This window comes from Pholcus phalangioides, unplaced genomic scaffold (assembly GCF_987345545.1).
Source record: "Pholcus phalangioides strain wild (caught in Gottingen) unplaced genomic scaffold, Ppha-v1.0 ptg000015l_1, whole genome shotgun sequence".
NCBI classification, from domain to species: domain Eukaryota; kingdom Metazoa; phylum Arthropoda; class Arachnida; order Araneae; family Pholcidae; genus Pholcus; species Pholcus phalangioides.
The window spans coordinates 109,918,427-109,934,403 of record NW_028301608.1 but is presented as its reverse complement, the minus strand read 5'-3'; the positions used below and the strand labels follow the sequence as shown (position 1 = coordinate 109,934,403).

At 39.7% G+C, this 15,977-nt stretch overlaps 2 protein-coding genes across 2 annotated transcripts; one reads left to right on the top strand and one right to left on the bottom strand.

Annotated features, from left to right (window-relative positions):
- Positions 1-3,890: 3,890 nt before the first annotated feature.
- Positions 3,891-8,023, bottom strand: LOC149077561 (uncharacterized). The gene is made up of 2 exons (XM_089245118.1): positions 7,214-8,023; positions 3,891-4,035 (listed from the first exon to the last, which is right to left on the bottom strand). The coding sequence occupies exons 1-2, from the start codon at positions 7,882-7,884 to the stop codon at positions 3,939-3,941; spliced, it is 768 nt and encodes a 255-aa protein (XP_089101244.1). The 5' UTR covers positions 7,885-8,023; the 3' UTR covers positions 3,891-3,938.
- Positions 8,024-8,261: 238 nt separating this feature from the next.
- LOC149077560 (uncharacterized) lies at positions 8,262-13,503 on the top strand. Its single transcript, XM_089245117.1, has 2 exons — positions 8,262-9,264; positions 13,282-13,503. Exons 1-2 carry the CDS (start codon positions 8,570-8,572, stop codon positions 13,370-13,372), a joined length of 786 nt encoding a protein of 261 aa, XP_089101243.1. The 5' UTR covers positions 8,262-8,569; the 3' UTR covers positions 13,373-13,503.
- Positions 13,504-15,977: the final 2,474 nt, after the last annotated feature.

Sequence of the window (15,977 nt, the reverse complement as noted above, 5' to 3'; positions counted from 1 at the left end):
TGTTGGTATGTATATATTAGTTTGGATTTCAATTAAAAAAATCACGCATTCATATCTTCCAGTGTTCAAGCACCCCAAAAATAATTAAAAATTTATACTTTTATGAAAATGTATTAAAAATTGTAAATTAATTAAAAATGTTTATAAATATTCAGGTACAAACTTATAAATAATAATTTTATAATACATGAAGTATAAATTTAAAAATGAAAACAAATCATAAAAGTTATAAAAATTGAACTTATATAATTAATGGCTTTTTTAAATTGTATTAATTTGAAGATTTACATATTTTAAATGTTTCAATGCTTTTCGGTATTAAAATGTTTGATATGGCTTGATTTTATCCCATTCAATATGAGGCCGTGTCTCTTTTCTCCACACACACTAGGCAAATGCATCTTTCAACTGCTTCGGTACGGCATGAAAATTTTCACCATTCCTTCCAATTTTTACTATACTAAATAATTTAATAAGCAATATACTATTTTCCCTGTGAAATAGATTTATCGATTTTTATGCAAATATTGAATTTTTTAAAAAAATGAGTTTTTTTGGCAGATATTTAAGTGTCTTGGGAAGCCGGAAAAAATTAAAAAATTCCATTTATATGCTTAGTGTGCTTAAAAGAAAACTTTTGAATCCTATAAGCCGATTCTTTTATCCACCCTAGTACACAAGTCAAAGAAAAGATGCGCAAATAACGAACAAATGTCTCCAAATCGTTTATCACAGAAGTACGTGTTCCACATGACCACCATCATAGGCGGAGATAGACTTGGAAGGGGGCCCAAGATGTCAATTCATATATACATTAGATCAGTAGACTCGATCTTTGACGCTGTGCCGCCGCCGCCCCGTATCTCCGCCCATGTTGTAACGGATGACGAGCCGGAATCGAATCCATAACCTCTGGATTGCAAGTCCTACGCCCTATTGGGGGGGGGGGGTCATTATATACGCCAGCCTATTTTTAGCCATTATTTACCTCCTCAGCGAAATTTCGTCAGCTCTGCCCCCTAACGCACATTGGATCAGATTCGTGCCCCTCCTGTGTACGTGAGGGCCCCATGTTCCCGACAATCAAAATTTTTGATGCAAAAATATTAAAAATAAATATCAAAGAAAATACATTGAATGCTATTTGAAGACTAAGAACTCAATTTCTCCAAGAGATTCGTTGCGACCTACCCGCGGGCCGAATGTGGCCACCGCAAACCTAATTTTGTAAAAGTGAACTAAGCGGTACATTTTTACAGAACACTAAAACCAGGGCGGTAGTCACCTCCCTGGATTTAAACTAGTCTTTTTGGTAAGATCGACACGGAGAGATATTAAATTCAGGTTTTAACCAATGTTGATCTCTTTTATTCAAAAATTGTGACTAGTTTGAACAATGTCGGTGAATACGGCCCTTGAGGGATCTCTAAAATGTGCTACGGACTGCTTAAATGACAGGCACAATATAATTATACATTACTCGAAGTTACACGAGGCATATTTATGGATCACTTGAGGGGCCTGCGACATTTACATATCACTTAAAGGATCCGTGGAACATTTAGAGATCACCAAACTGGATCTATAGAGGACTAGTCAATAGGGGGAATATTAGTCTCCAGGTGCCCGCAATCATTAACCTCTACGAACGCAGATATTAGGCGATTTCTCCTGAACTAGATAACGGATATAGTTTATTGTGGACTATTTCGAAAGCTGGTGCAATGAACTAGTTTTAATAAATTTGACCGATTGTAGCTATAAGGGCGTTTTCGTAATTGGCGATGAAAAATTTAGGCGACAATTCGATTTTGAACTTCGCCAATCTTTCAGCGATTATATAACTTAAGTTTAATCAAAATATCTGAATATGTCACAGGATTTTGTTTTCCCAAATCTGCTTAGTTTGCGTCCTTCACAAATGCGGTTTTATGCTACTAGACGCTTTATCAATTCGAAAACGTTCCACTTGAACTCGTCCGTCGTACCATTTCGTTTGGTAGAACATGCCATGTTCACCCTATATAGTAAGTATATTGGATTAGCTCCATGTGACAAATTTCTGCGATACGATGGGCTGCCATCACTCGTCCCGAAAAATGCGCCAAATGGCGATGAACTTTAATCGCGCCTTTTCGGCCAGAGATCTGCCACCTCATGATCTGGCAGATTTCGGGCTTTGGCAATAACATCTACCATAATCTACTGAGCAGTTCATTAAAACAAAAATCTGCTCGATTAAATAAGTTTACACGATATGTGAATGCTCAATCAACGACTCAAGCTCAAATTAATGAGTTGACAATTATTAGAATACCAGTTAGTACCAAAGCAGTGGCTACTGACAATTTTTATTAAGTTAACTTCAACATGAACTCTTGCTTCCTTTCAATAAATATTCAATTAAAAATCAGTTATAACGAAAATCTCGCATTACGAGTAATTAACATCACGTCTTTAACTCAAGCGAATAATTTTTGTCAATGAAAATAGGCACATGACACGGGAATTCTGCTCGTTTTCCTTTAAGAATTGTATATAATGCATTGTGAGAAAGTGACATTGTCTCTTCACCCTATTTTCCCCAGACACAAGAACATAGATAATGCATGCATTATCTATCTTAACTAGTGGAAACTAGTTTTACCTGTAGGTGTGTTGGGCAGGACCTTTAGTTTTGGCACTTCCCTCGAAAAACCTTCGTCCGACCTTGTAATTTTCCCAAACTGGTCACAGGCAGGGGTCGTCTTGAAAACAACGGCCCAATCTTTTTTTTTGAGGCTCCAACTGGCTAAAAAAATTGCCTGCCTACAAATTTTCATGCTTACTCTAGAAACTTCAACCAGATCAGCTTTGCGAGGCGGCGCCCGCCGCCCCCCCCCCCATATGCATCGACTGCACTGGACACAGGGTAAACATGTCACTTCCTCTGCCTAAAGAATTTGACGTTGCATTTGCTCAAAGTTAAAAATTAATTGCAAAGATTTCCGCATGAAATTAACATTTTTCAAAATTAAAGAGGTTCACACAATGCAAGTGCTGCCACAGTATTTTTAAAATTGTTTACAAAGAAATTTAATTTTTGTATTTTTAAAATGAAATTTTCCGATTCGGAATTCCCCTTCCGACCAGAATTAAAAATAGAAAATATTTTCTTAAATTTTTGGTCAAATAGAGACACGGTTCCCAATAATGTATAAATTAAAATAGTGATTGATAAGGTTTAATAATTGTAAATTCCCATTAATTATAAAGTTATGCAAAATTAACCAATTTTTGAAACTTCTCAAATGTTACTTAACCCCAGTTATAAAAACTTTTGCAATTTGGTAATGAATTTGAGGAGCGGTCAAAAAAGGGGTTACCGGACATTTTCGTAGTGCAACGAATACTCTAGTTGCACTTCATGGAATGCAGCCGTTTCGGCAAGATTTTTTAGCTACTTATACAATGTTGACTACGCATCTACAGTAAGGTTACGAGTATTTCTGCAAAAGTAGTTCAAAACAAAAGTAAATTTATCAATCTAGACAGACTAGATATTTCTACAGCTAAAACATTCGCTTGTAACGATAAGTCCGGTGTAACAATTTTCTCCGATTTAACTTTCATTATAACGGACTTTCACTGCATGGTGTCGATTAACTGACACCCGCACCCGATAAAGATTAAATTCTAAATCAAATTTGCACGCCACCTTTGGTACCAACGGCTCTGAAAATTGAATCAAGGGAAACTATTCAACTGATCAGAAATTCATCGCGATTGCAGTTTAGAAATACTTAAATTATGCAATTAATTTATGTAGATAGCAAAATTATACAATCAATAAAATTTCGAGTATGCATCGTAGCAAGTTAGACGTCCTGTAAAGAAGACTATTTCAAAACTACAAAATCATAAAAATTTATTAAAAACTTAAAATATTCCATCTTATTTTATGACGAGCATTCCGGGTAGATCGTGGTGCAATTCGTGGAGGAAATTCCTCTGGCCACGGCGACTGCGTAATCGTCCATACTAGGATAGGCGTCCCTAGAAGACAGAAATAACAGCTACTACAATCAAGTATATGGAGTATAAATTGTATTCTTCTGGTTCAATATTAACTAGTATTGACCTCTGCGATCACGGACGTAATGTTATGTCCAAACACCAGTGGAATAAATTAGTTTCTTTATAGCAAAGAGCTACATGGTAACCCTATCTACGGAAGTTGTCTTTCCCTCCTTTATATTCCTGTTAAATGATTTTTCGCACAATGCATTCTACTTCATGTACATGGTGTCCCACAATAGATATTGTTTTCTTCCTATACCGTTCTGAAAACAGTGACAGATAATCATTCTTGCGGAATGAAAATGTATCTGAAGTTCCTAACTTCGCACGTCATTCATGTTGGGAGTTCCGTAGTTATTAAAAGTTGACCTATTTCAATACGGACACCCTGTACGCAAAACCCAATTAGAAAGTTTTCCTGTCTCCCGATGCAAACAAAAAATTCCCGCGTTTCCAAGTACAATATTCTCAGAGACGGAGGAAAAGTTGGAAAGCGTTGGTATTTTTTGTTCCATCAACTTTTATTTTCGAATTCAAATATCTCTGCGAATATTGCACTTCGAAACGCGGGAATTTTTTTGTTGGCACCAGGAGACGGGAAAATTTTTTTTAATTGGGTTTTTGCGCACAGGGTGTCCGTATTAAAATAACTTAACTATAGAACCCCTCGTAACATGACGTATCCGAGGTTCCTAACTTTGATCATTCTTATTAAGTATAAATGTGCGATCTATTTTCCTGTCATCCCATTTTGAAAACCTTCTTTCGATCTTTGTCCCACAATCGATCTGAACACTTGGGGTGAAAAGTGGACTATTACTTGCCTTATCTACAATTTTCCTTTTTCTAACGAGTGATTAGGTTAAGACAACGTTACCAAGTTTATCAGATTCGTCAGATAGAGATAATCCAAACTTCTTGCAAAAAGCTTGTACGTGAAGTGGTTAATACGAATAGTACGTTGGCGAGCCGTGATGAAAATCACAAGTTGAATCCACGGCCTACCAACATATGACTTATGAAACACACGAAGCCTAGAAATACTAGTAGAGACAGCTTAGAACGAGATCGGATATAACGAAGTATGTTTTAACCAGTGCCAGGATGGACATTTTTTGCATTTTTTTCACTGGGGCAGTGTGTTTTTTTGAAGACATTTGAAAAAATTTTAACCCTTTCCATTGCCAAAATTGAATGAATATTGATGTCATTGAGCACCTATGGTGCAAATAAAGTTAGGAACTGATAAGATATAACCCTTCTCTTCATTAGACTAGTTATACCCGTACATACGTTCACACATTTTGCAATAAAATTTAATTTACGATAATAAAAACATTCATAACTAGAGCCGGGAAGTTAGTCAGACAAATTGAAAAATAGGCACTACAGAGTAATTAGTGGAAAACCAACTAAAATCCTAGATGTTTCTCAAGTGTCCGAAAAAAAAGTAGTGGTTCCTTTAGGATTAGGGAGACTCCACGGCCAGAATTACTAGACGCTGAGCCCGTCGAGGTATCAAAGCGTTAGGCTGCTACGAATTGTGAGTAATTAATTCATTTGTTGCATAATCTGAAAGATTCATTACCATTTTTATAGGTTAAACACTGCTACCATTTAATTTAAACTTTCCTGTTGATAGTATCACATGCGAACGTATAACCTGCAAGGGCAGGGTCCTGAACGGACGCACCTGTCACACACCCGAGATAGTCCGATCAATTCAGTATAGAATACTAAATACATAAAATAACTTGCTATGGTTATAGTGCAAAAAATAAAATGTTGGCCCATACAATACGACCCTTCAAGTCTTGCACGAATCTGGACTTCAACCGATGATCTCTTGGATAGTGATCGGTCAGCTATACGTGTACAATGCAGTCCAATGCACGAGCGAGACACGCGACGCCTTGGGAAAACAAACTCCTAATATTTCTCAGCTTCTCTCCTAAATAGCTGCGTTCGTCGAAGACATTCATGTTTGACACCATCCGGCCAAAGCAATGAAAATGCTGGGCAACACCAAGTTGCCCATCTCTGGCACTTGCACCTATTCGCGTTTAAGTGGGGTAGGGAGCTTTCATAATACGGATTTGGAGATTTTAAGAAGTTCTCCATGCTCAAAATATCCAAGTTCTGCAGGACTTGAAATTCACAAAATAACTTCAATGTTAAAAATGGGCATTTATGGACGGAAAATTCAAAAAGGAGTTCCTGCAAAAAAGTTCGAAAACAGGCATTTAGCCTAAACTGCCGGGCTCTATTCATAATTTAGTCTTGTAATGTCGGCTTTCTTCACAGGTATCAACAGAAACCAATATTACCATTCGTATTCATCATCTCGGATCATAGTTACGTAATTAACGATTTATCACTAACATGAGCTTGGGACCAAACAATCTTAATTGAAGACAAATTCTCGGTTTATGACCAACAGAAATTGGAGTTTGCCGGTTTTACTGCCCGCTCTCGAGAAAACCGACTATTTGACGTCATGAGCTTTTGCGCTGAGGCCTTCAGTAGGTGTTTGGAACTCCTACTGTAAACTACATCTTATTCGAATGCATATTGTCAAAGCGGTCCCCGAACTCCTTGTATTATTTATGTCTGACCTCGCACGGTATTTGAAATTGTATCCGAACGTACATGACTGGCTCCAGGGACACCCACACCGATTTGTTTTATTTTTACTTTCGTTTTTTTGCATGTGTGCTTTTGCGTATATATTTATACTAGTATGATACTTTGAATCTTATTTGAATGCGTATACTTTCTAAGGGTCCTCTAGGTACTCTCGAACTCATTGTATGATCTGATCCTCTTCGTCGCATGTGCATTTATATAGTTACAAAAACGTGCGACATAGCTAGGGGCAATTTAGATCCATGATATACGAGAAAAAATTAGTGCAACTCAGAATTTTCTCCAACACGACCACGCCCTGTGGGGCAATTAGCTCATATCGCATACGCGACAAAGCCTAGTCGTGCTCTGACCGTTCTGTATATTAAAACCTACCGGCTCTTGTTGTCACGGTACCGAAAACATTGGAAATTTAATACACAAGGATGAACTTAATAAGATACAAAAATATTCGCAAAATTAGGCTCAATGGTAACAAATAAGAGCATTGTAAAATCTGTATACTTACGCGACTGTTCGTAGAATGGAAGCGGCCGTCGGGAAATTGGCGTACGTGACCTGCCCGACCCTGCACATGAACCTCATGACGCACTCGTTGCTGAGAAGCCTTCCGAACCACACCATATTACCTTGGATGAGAGACAGATGCTGCATCATCATCCTGCTAAGCATCCTCAACCTGGACATAGTGTCGGACACAACAGTGACGGTGACGTTCGTGACTATGGACATGATCGGGCTCATCCTCATACCTTTGGTCAGGGTCTCCGCGAGAAGTCCGTCGAACATCCTGGCAGTGGAGCCCTCGAAAGACCGCGCCATCATCTTCGGATCCGGGGCCTTCAGGGTGGGAAGTCCCATCCGGGCCAGGGGACCCGGGAACATCATCGCCGCTCCGACGTACATCATGTAGGACAGGGAGCTGGCCATCAGCAGGGGTTTCACCCGCACCAGAGCAGAAGTGATGACTGTCGAGGCGGCGAGTAGGACGCCGTCGAACGAACTCAGCAGGTTGGTTTGCGCGAGGAGAGTGTTCAAAAGGGACAAGTATTCCATCTGCCTGACTTTCTTGTTGTCTTCCTTCTTTTCGACAGATTTCTCTTGTTGAGCTTGAGCCGCTGCGAAAGCCAGGCTATAGGACATCACCGTCCACAAGATCACGAAAGTACCCGCCTTCATCCTGGACCTAAGATTAAGAATGTAAAATACTACTTAAAAACAGAAAATTGACACATTAAAATTATCCCGACGTTACATTCATGCTTGCCCACGCCTATCCTGCAACGTTATTCTAGTGCGATCTCTTGAGAGTAATGAAGCTGCTACCTGCTGTTAATGTAGGATCGGTTATTCTTTGATGAACTGACAAAAATTTGCATATTTTAACGAGAAGAGAAGTTCAGTTTTCGGGTGCTCGACGCACGTGACTCATCCGGGGATCCCGATTGGACGACGAGTCGTGATACTTGAATTTGTCTGAATTTAATGTTTTCCAATTATACAGATTATTAGGAATTTTTTTGTAAAAAGAATTGTGCATACTTTCGAATGGACTCGTGTGATGATGAGATTGTTGGGTTGAAGTGATCAATCGAGTCCACGGTCACGAGAACTCAAGAAATGGAACTGTGTGCGCCTTATGGGATGACCATATTTCTGAAAAAAGGGACAATAACCGGATTGAACGCGGTTTTTCGAAACCGTGAGGGCACCCGAGGGAAAGAAGCCAAATTCAATCAGCGGGTAACAACCAGTTTGAATCGCACCAGTATGGTTTTTGAGAGCATCGAGTCGACAGCGTTGTAAATCCTCATTTTCGTCCGGGCTGTGTATTCTGAGTGTTAGTCGCGATTATTAATTATTCATGAACATGAATCTCTCAACATTTTCGATGTTTTTCCTCGCGATGACACTCGCCGTATCTACAACGTTGGCCGCTGTGATGAACCCGGATGTCGGGGAAAATCTAGCCGACGTGATCTTGTCCACGATGTCGCCAAAAGCTGGCAGGCACCACGAATTGGAGGACTCGTTCTCATTGACTTCAGCCGTCAAGACCATAGACGCAGCAACGACCGACTTGGCGAAATCAGTCGCGGAAACCGCTCCGGCACTGTCACCGATTCTGACCGCAGGAGCGCTGTCGTACGTAGCATACGTCGCTTTATCCATGGCCGTGCCTTCGACCGTAAAGAGCCTGGGGCTACCTTCTCTGGACGACGAATCTCCGGATTTCTCGAACGTCGGCAGATCGTTCGGAGGGTCGGAAGCGACGACCCTGGTCGAGAGACTGACCTCGACGTTCTTCCAGAACATCTTTCGCAAGACCGAGTTCGCTGGGTCTTTGCTGGCGGCGGCGAATAACGTCGTGTCCGGAAGCGTTTCTCTAATAAAATCCTTCACCAAGCTGACGCGCCAAGCGCTGCAACTTCTGTCGCAGAGGACCGAGTCTTTAACAGCGGGTCTGAATTCAGTTTGCGTCCGCAAGTACGTTTGCAAGGCGGGTCACGTGACTGGATCGAATTTCCCTTGGGTCAGGATGCTGCTCAAAAACATGAGGTAACCAACCATTAACGTCATTTAATATTTAGACTTAAAAGCGTAAATCAACTTCATGCGTTTAAAAGGAAATTTCGTCAAAAGCTGTTTGAAACATTACGATGAGCGAAAGACCTAAAATTTAAATTTCAGTTCTCGATGGAAATTTCGAACTATGTTTCTGCTTCCGAAACAAAAGGTAATTTCTTATGTAATTCGGTGTGAAAAATACTAATTTAGACCATAAAGAAAGCTGGATCGGCTACGGTTTCCTGAAATTGCGCATTTAATGAACTTGTGTACTCAGGGTGTCCACTTTTATCGTTGTCCAATGGTTATTTCCTGAACCGTTGGTTTTAGAGACAACTTTCAGACAAAAAGTTTCAAATGATGTCCGCCCATCGTCTGAATGCCATTCAAGCCAAGAAAACAAAATTGTAAAATTTAAATTTTTATACGCTCCCCGTCCTCTAACTTCCAATTAGCAAGTTGTTGCTGTGTCTCGTGAGCAAAAAACCCCATGTTTTTAAGTGCAATATTTGCAGACATATTTGAATTCGGAAACTGGAAAGAACAGCTTAAATGGGGTAAGGAAGCGTTGTGTCCGTTAGTTTGCGCTGTTATTCCGATTTTTGAATAAAAATATATCTTGCGAATATTGGAATTTTTCTGTTGGGCTCAGTAGTGTTGTGACGGCAACAACTTTCTGACTGGAAGCTAGAGGACGAGAGGGGGGAGGGACCACATAAAAATTTAGATTTTGCAACTTTATTTTTACTTTGATTTGAACGGCATTTAAGATGGGCGACATCGTTTGAAACATTTTTCGTAATCGAAATTTCTCTAAAACCAACTGTTCAGGAAATAGCCATTGGACAACGATAAGAGCGTTCACACCCTTCATATAGAGGCACAACATTAGCCCTTTCAGAATCGATGATTAATTTTTTGGAATTTTCAAAATGTTTTTGCTTTTTTTCGTACTCAAAAAATGCATCAAAATGATAAATGTCAGTAAATCTTTATTTTTTCAAATTTTCAATTTTTTTTTATGTATATTTTTGTGAAATAGCAATTCACTTCGTTCAAATTTTTCAGCCAAGATGGTGCAGGGTACATTCATCTTCACATACAATTTTTTCCAGAAATTTACTGCTGCATTTTATGTAATAAACCACACGTTCTCCTGGAAGCCATCTTATAAAACCCCTGAAAGTTCAACTTTATTGCTACCCCCTTTAATGAAAGCCTTTAAAGTTCATATTCACTATTTCTTGACTCGTAACTTAGGGAATTAGGCCCTGGCTGATTGCGTAAGGTCAGAAAAAGCAACCCACACATTTGTGGTATCGGGGTCTTAAAGGGTTAATATACATAAAAATCTGCATATATATGAACGCAAACGTGTCGCAGTACAATAGTTCATTTACCGGCGTATGACAAGTACTTTGTTTTGCATTGCGCTTATACTGGACACGAGGAGCGTCTCAGTTGTCCAACAGTAGTCGCCCCGCGTCGAGGTTGACCATTCTCCCTGGAAACGTTGTCGCGCATTGTCTTTAGAACTTTTCACAATACAATAACGCTCGTAAAGCAATTTTTTGACCGTTAACGGTAATATCTCGAAAAAGAGATCCAATATAACTTTCATGCTGGTAATCTCGTTCAGCAGGTCAGAACCATTGCCGATGTGGTGGTCGAATGGTCATAGCGATCTACTCTCATCGTCGTTAGTGTTTGTCGGTTGAAGTTGGTTTTCTGCGGTTCCTTATCTTCGAGGCGCAAATGTGAGCCGGTTTCCCCTTTAAAAAGTCTCTCCACAGAGTAACAGGCTTGCAAAACGGTAAAAGTATTCAATCAATACGCTTCACTCATAGAGAAATCGATGGCAACACACTTCACATACCAAGTATTAAACAAACGAACTTCACGGTATGTGAACGAACACGTACACACATGTGCCTCGTATGTGTGGTTTAGTAGGTCGAAATTGTTCGGAATTGTATGTTTTTATGTCAGGCAGTTTCATTGTTGTCACCCGGCTCTAAGCCCCTCAAGTCCAACTCAATAAGGTGCTCACCTAAAGTGCCAAAGGATGTTTAGAAGTATCGATACCCGGTTCGTTTTTGTCAAACTTTCCTGACGCATAAATAGAACAGAAACGGCGACATGACCACAGAAAAGATTGCTATCGCATGGAGTCCTACACCGAGGGGTAGGCGCACAAACTACTCGGTGAAAATAAAAGAATAAAAGTGCCGTTCAGAATCTGCAATAAATTGTGGGTTCCGGCCTAATTAGCCCTCGTGTGCAGAAAATGAACGTGTGGTGCGACAAAAATGATCTAAGGCCTGGAAACGAGAAATTTTATCGGGCCCAAAATCAACCTGCTATGTAATTTCTAGCTAGATCACTCGCTAAATCAATCTGGTCTAGTGCCCTGGGCACTGGATCAGAAGGGGGGGGGGCGCCACCACCACCGAAATCCCCCTTTTCCTTCATCTAATTTTTCAACACAAAAATACGGGGTTTGGCACCGGAATATAAATGCTCCGGTCGAGTCAATATCTAGTTATCTTGTACACCTTATCTTGCTCTCCGTCCGTGGGTCACCGTAAAATTGTTCGATTGCAATATCCAACTGATCACTTTCGTGCGAGTGACTGACGATTTTGCTCGTGCGCGATCGACCCCAGTTGGTTTTGAAACTTAAAATACTATATATACTCGTATGTAACCAAAGTAATTTTGTTGGGAGAAAAAAAAATCGTTCTTGTCTCCCGGATGGCAAAGTCAGTTTTGGTTTCTAGTTACGGCTCTGGGATTACATACGGTTCAGTTTTTTTTTTTGGGTGGGGGGGGGAATTCAACTCTAGTTTTAATAACTGTATAGCAGGAGGTGCAATCTAAGAAAATGCACGTCCCTCAGTCCTCCCACGGAGGGGGGCGGGTAGCTCTGGTGCTGATGTTTTATAGCCCTGATTCAAAATTAACACGCTCAGACCCAGGGATTATTTTGAACTTAAAACTATTTATTAAATATTCCCTTATTAGAAAATGCTTGATTTTCGGAATTAGTGAAACTCGTAGATTTGAAACGATTTGTTGGTGAGTATGCTTGACCCATTTCAACCTCTGTGAACCAAGTTTGGGTCGTGCCCCACACGTTAAGAACCTCTTGATATACGTACATTATAGATGAAATGAAAATAATTTTTGGCTGATATTTTTTCCTCTGAAGAGTATTTAATGCTGAATTAATCCCCCCCCCCCTTACCACGAAAGCTTTTAACAAATTTGGATTCTGTATTTGATGAATCGGCGATAAATCTGGTAACCTCGTGCTAACCTAACTGCACTTAGAAGGGAAAGGAAGAATATATGTAAGGAAAACGTATGACAGATAAGGTAGATATACGTTTTTTAGTTTCACCCTACGAGTCTTCTTTCGCTCTTACATGCATATAATATACATTATACAGGTTGATTCAAAACTCAACGTACAAACTTTTAGGGGAGGTAGAAACAATCACGCAGGAATGTATGATCAGAAACGCCAAACTGATCACTGAAATAATAGGTGGAAAAACACTTTATTTAGCGATACTTTACACGAGGACAGTACGCGTGTACACGTCTAGTTTCACAAGTGCTCAAAGTTCTTGCCATCCACAGTTATGCACGCTTGAGGGCGGATTTTCCACCCATTATTGGCTTGTCATTTCTGCATCTTCGTTTATCCTCCAGCTAATCAGGTTCGGGTTTCCGATCATACATTCCTATGTGATTGTTTTTGTTTTCTACCTCCCCTAAAGGTTTTTACGCTGAGTTTCGAATCACCCTGTATATGCAGAAAAAATCACTAACAGCGGTATAGAAAAAGAGGAAGAAAAAGCAACTTCACACATGTTAGTGTTACTATAAACCTTTTGCGATGGTGAAGAGAGGGAAGAACACAAAACTTGTGTTCGAATTTATTTCCCTGGCGTTACGTCCGTGATCGTAAAGTGATTAAAAATATGTTTTTATCTTTTCTAGATCTCATACCGAAGACGAATTCACGCACGCGCTGATAGATGGAGCTTCGGACGGAAAATGCAACGAAATCTTCAACGCGTGCTCTTGGTGATGATCGTTGATTGCATTTGTTTTTTTATGGAGGTATCACGAGCTCGAGGTGGATTTTATTTCTCGTTCAGTTTACAGGAAAAATATTTTAATTTATGTGGTCTTTTAGTGTTGAATAAATCCATTTTTGAACGTAGAATTAATTGTATTTTTTTTTTTTTATTTTATCGAACAGATCGCATGATCTAAGTACAGTGGAAATGGTCTAATCATGAACATAAATCAGTTGACTATGACGCTGTATTCAGAGATCCCCATTTTCACTTACGATATTGCTTTGCGTAGCTTGATGCCAAAATCAAAATGCTTTTACAGATTTTTTTTTTTTATCGGACTCTGCTGAAATCTGATTCTTCGTACCTATTGGGGCATCACGCACTTGAAAAGATATTTTCAAGCGAGGCTGGGCGCACAAGCTTAGTCCTTGTTCGCGTTGATTTGTATGGCTAATCGGTGTGTTGCGCCATACAAATCAACAAACATTGACTAAGCTTGTGTAAAGCTGTCTTGTCTAAGGGTGCGAACATAGTGCACGATGGTTTCCGATTCTGCAAGTCCGCGCCATTAAGGATTGGTTAAAAAACCTGAAATTCAAGTTTTTATCCATGCCATCTGTTATGGCGCGAATTCGCAGAATCAGAAACCAGCATGCATTATGTTCGCACCCTGACCCAGACTAATGCCAGATCGGCCTTAAGGATGCGGAGAGATGTTTTAGGGATGAATTTAAACCGAAAGAAGTGACTACGAGTTTTTTCAATGTGCGTCACAGCACTTTGAAGGGCCCGGATGTAATAAAAATTCTAATCTTAAGGTCCCGCGAAAATTTATGGAATCACCGATTTATATAAATGCCATTGTTTTCTTAGGGATTCCGAGTCACCATATGAAAAGCGCGATCATAAATTGAGTATCGTAAACAAAATGATTGTGCTCGATTGTTTTCCGACCGGTGTACCCCCGGCACCAGATAAAAATTGGTTCTATAAAGTCGAATTACACATGAGAAACTCATAGGATAAGTCAGATAACTCTGATGGCAGTGTTAGCAATGTGAGCTTTGGCCCGAGTGAAGTCTGGCTGTCCATGTACGGCTCCGTTCAGCCAACACCATCTATAGCAGAAAGAATCCGCGCGTGACGTCACTGAAGTCCATTTCACCTATAATCATTGGATATACTGAAAAAAATGGGGTCATTCAAGTATTACGTCAGATTTTTAGCCATTTTTGACCCTTTTCCTCCTTGTCAAAAATTTCGTGAGCACAAGATTTCTCAGCTAGGCGACAATAAAATACAAAGCAAGATATGGACTAAAGCACATTCTTCTACGTAATTTCTAACGAATTGTTACATGCCGGAATGTGCGTGTATGTGTTGCTGCGAATCTAACGAAGTTTGCTTCTGTGTAATGCTTGTCACGTGTAGTGCTGCCATCCGCCAAGAAATAGAATGCGAGACTCTGAAGATAATTTACGTGTTTCGTTGCCATCTGTATATAAGGCTTGATTTCAAGTATCTGGGCTCTGAGCACAAGTTTGATATCGATAAAGTTCGATTAATCATTAATATGTTTTTACTCGGCGATTTTTGTTGTAGTAAACTACTTTGTGTGTATTCAAGGAAGAGTGCCGCGAACTCCAAAAGTTAGGGAAACGCTGGTCTAACTGATATAAATTATATCTCGAAATTTGCTCAAGTCAATCGGATTTTTACCGAGCGGCGGATCGAATTTAAGGTTTTCCCTTAGAAACATTTTTACCTAATCGTATTCCACCAGTGCCCGGATGTCGATGGCATTTGCATTTTTCTGCTTTTTCCCGCTGTTGGGACATTTTTGTTTTTCATTCTCAGGATATTTTTTCACTTTAAAAATTTTTGACAATGGAAAGGATCGAAAAAAAATTATACAGGGTGAGAAAAAAGTCCGTAGAAACTTTAAATATTCATAAAAACCGAAAAAAAGCAACGAAATAAAAAAAAACGGTTCGCAGGGTTAGCATCACTAGGTTACGGGAATTTTTTCAAGACTGGGAAAAAAATAATTCGAAAAAATAGGTGACGCTGACGTACACAAGTCAAAGAAAAGGTACGCAAATAACGAACAGAATGCCTCCAAATCGTTTGTTGCAGCAGTATGTATTCCACATGGCTACCACAGGTTCACGTAAAACAACTTCAACAAAGCTTTATCCTTCGCACTCAGCGTCCTTGTTCACATACACGGTTTACAACGAGTTTCGCGCTGAGGCCTGCTATAGATGGTGTTGGCCAGAGCCCTGTCAGGCCCACCCTTGGGGGGATGCATAACGCCGGAGTTCCTAACCGATTCAGGAATTATAACTCGTTTATTAGAAATTTATTTTGAATGAAATCTAAAGTTTAGGGGGGAAATTTTTTTCATATGCTGTCACAAAACTTTTCCTTTCGACTTTCGAACATAACCGTTCCCCCCCCCCCCGAGAAGTTTGGTTTATTATTTTGGTGACATTTTCCCCCCAATTTTTTGTCATTTTTCAAGATTTTTTAGAACATCATCCAGGCCTTGCTAATCACCATTAATTTTTGGTGTTTGTGTTGCGTTCAACCGCATCTCAAGTTTCGTAT

Excerpts from the sequence above, each read along its gene's own strand:
- LOC149077561 (XM_089245118.1), bottom strand. The coding sequence starts at position 7,884 with ATGAAGGCGGGTACTTTCGTGATCTTGTGGACGGTGATGTCCTATAGC. Across the intron at positions 4,036-7,213 it reads TCCATTCTACGAACAGTCGC|GGACGCCTATCCTAGTATGG; the intron begins GTAAGTATACAG and ends TCTGTCTTCTAG.
- LOC149077560 (XM_089245117.1), top strand. The coding sequence starts at position 8,570 with ATGAACATGAATCTCTCAACATTTTCGATGTTTTTCCTCGCGATGACA. Across the intron at positions 9,265-13,281 it reads ATGCTGCTCAAAAACATGAG|ATCTCATACCGAAGACGAAT; the intron begins GTAACCAACCAT and ends TATCTTTTCTAG.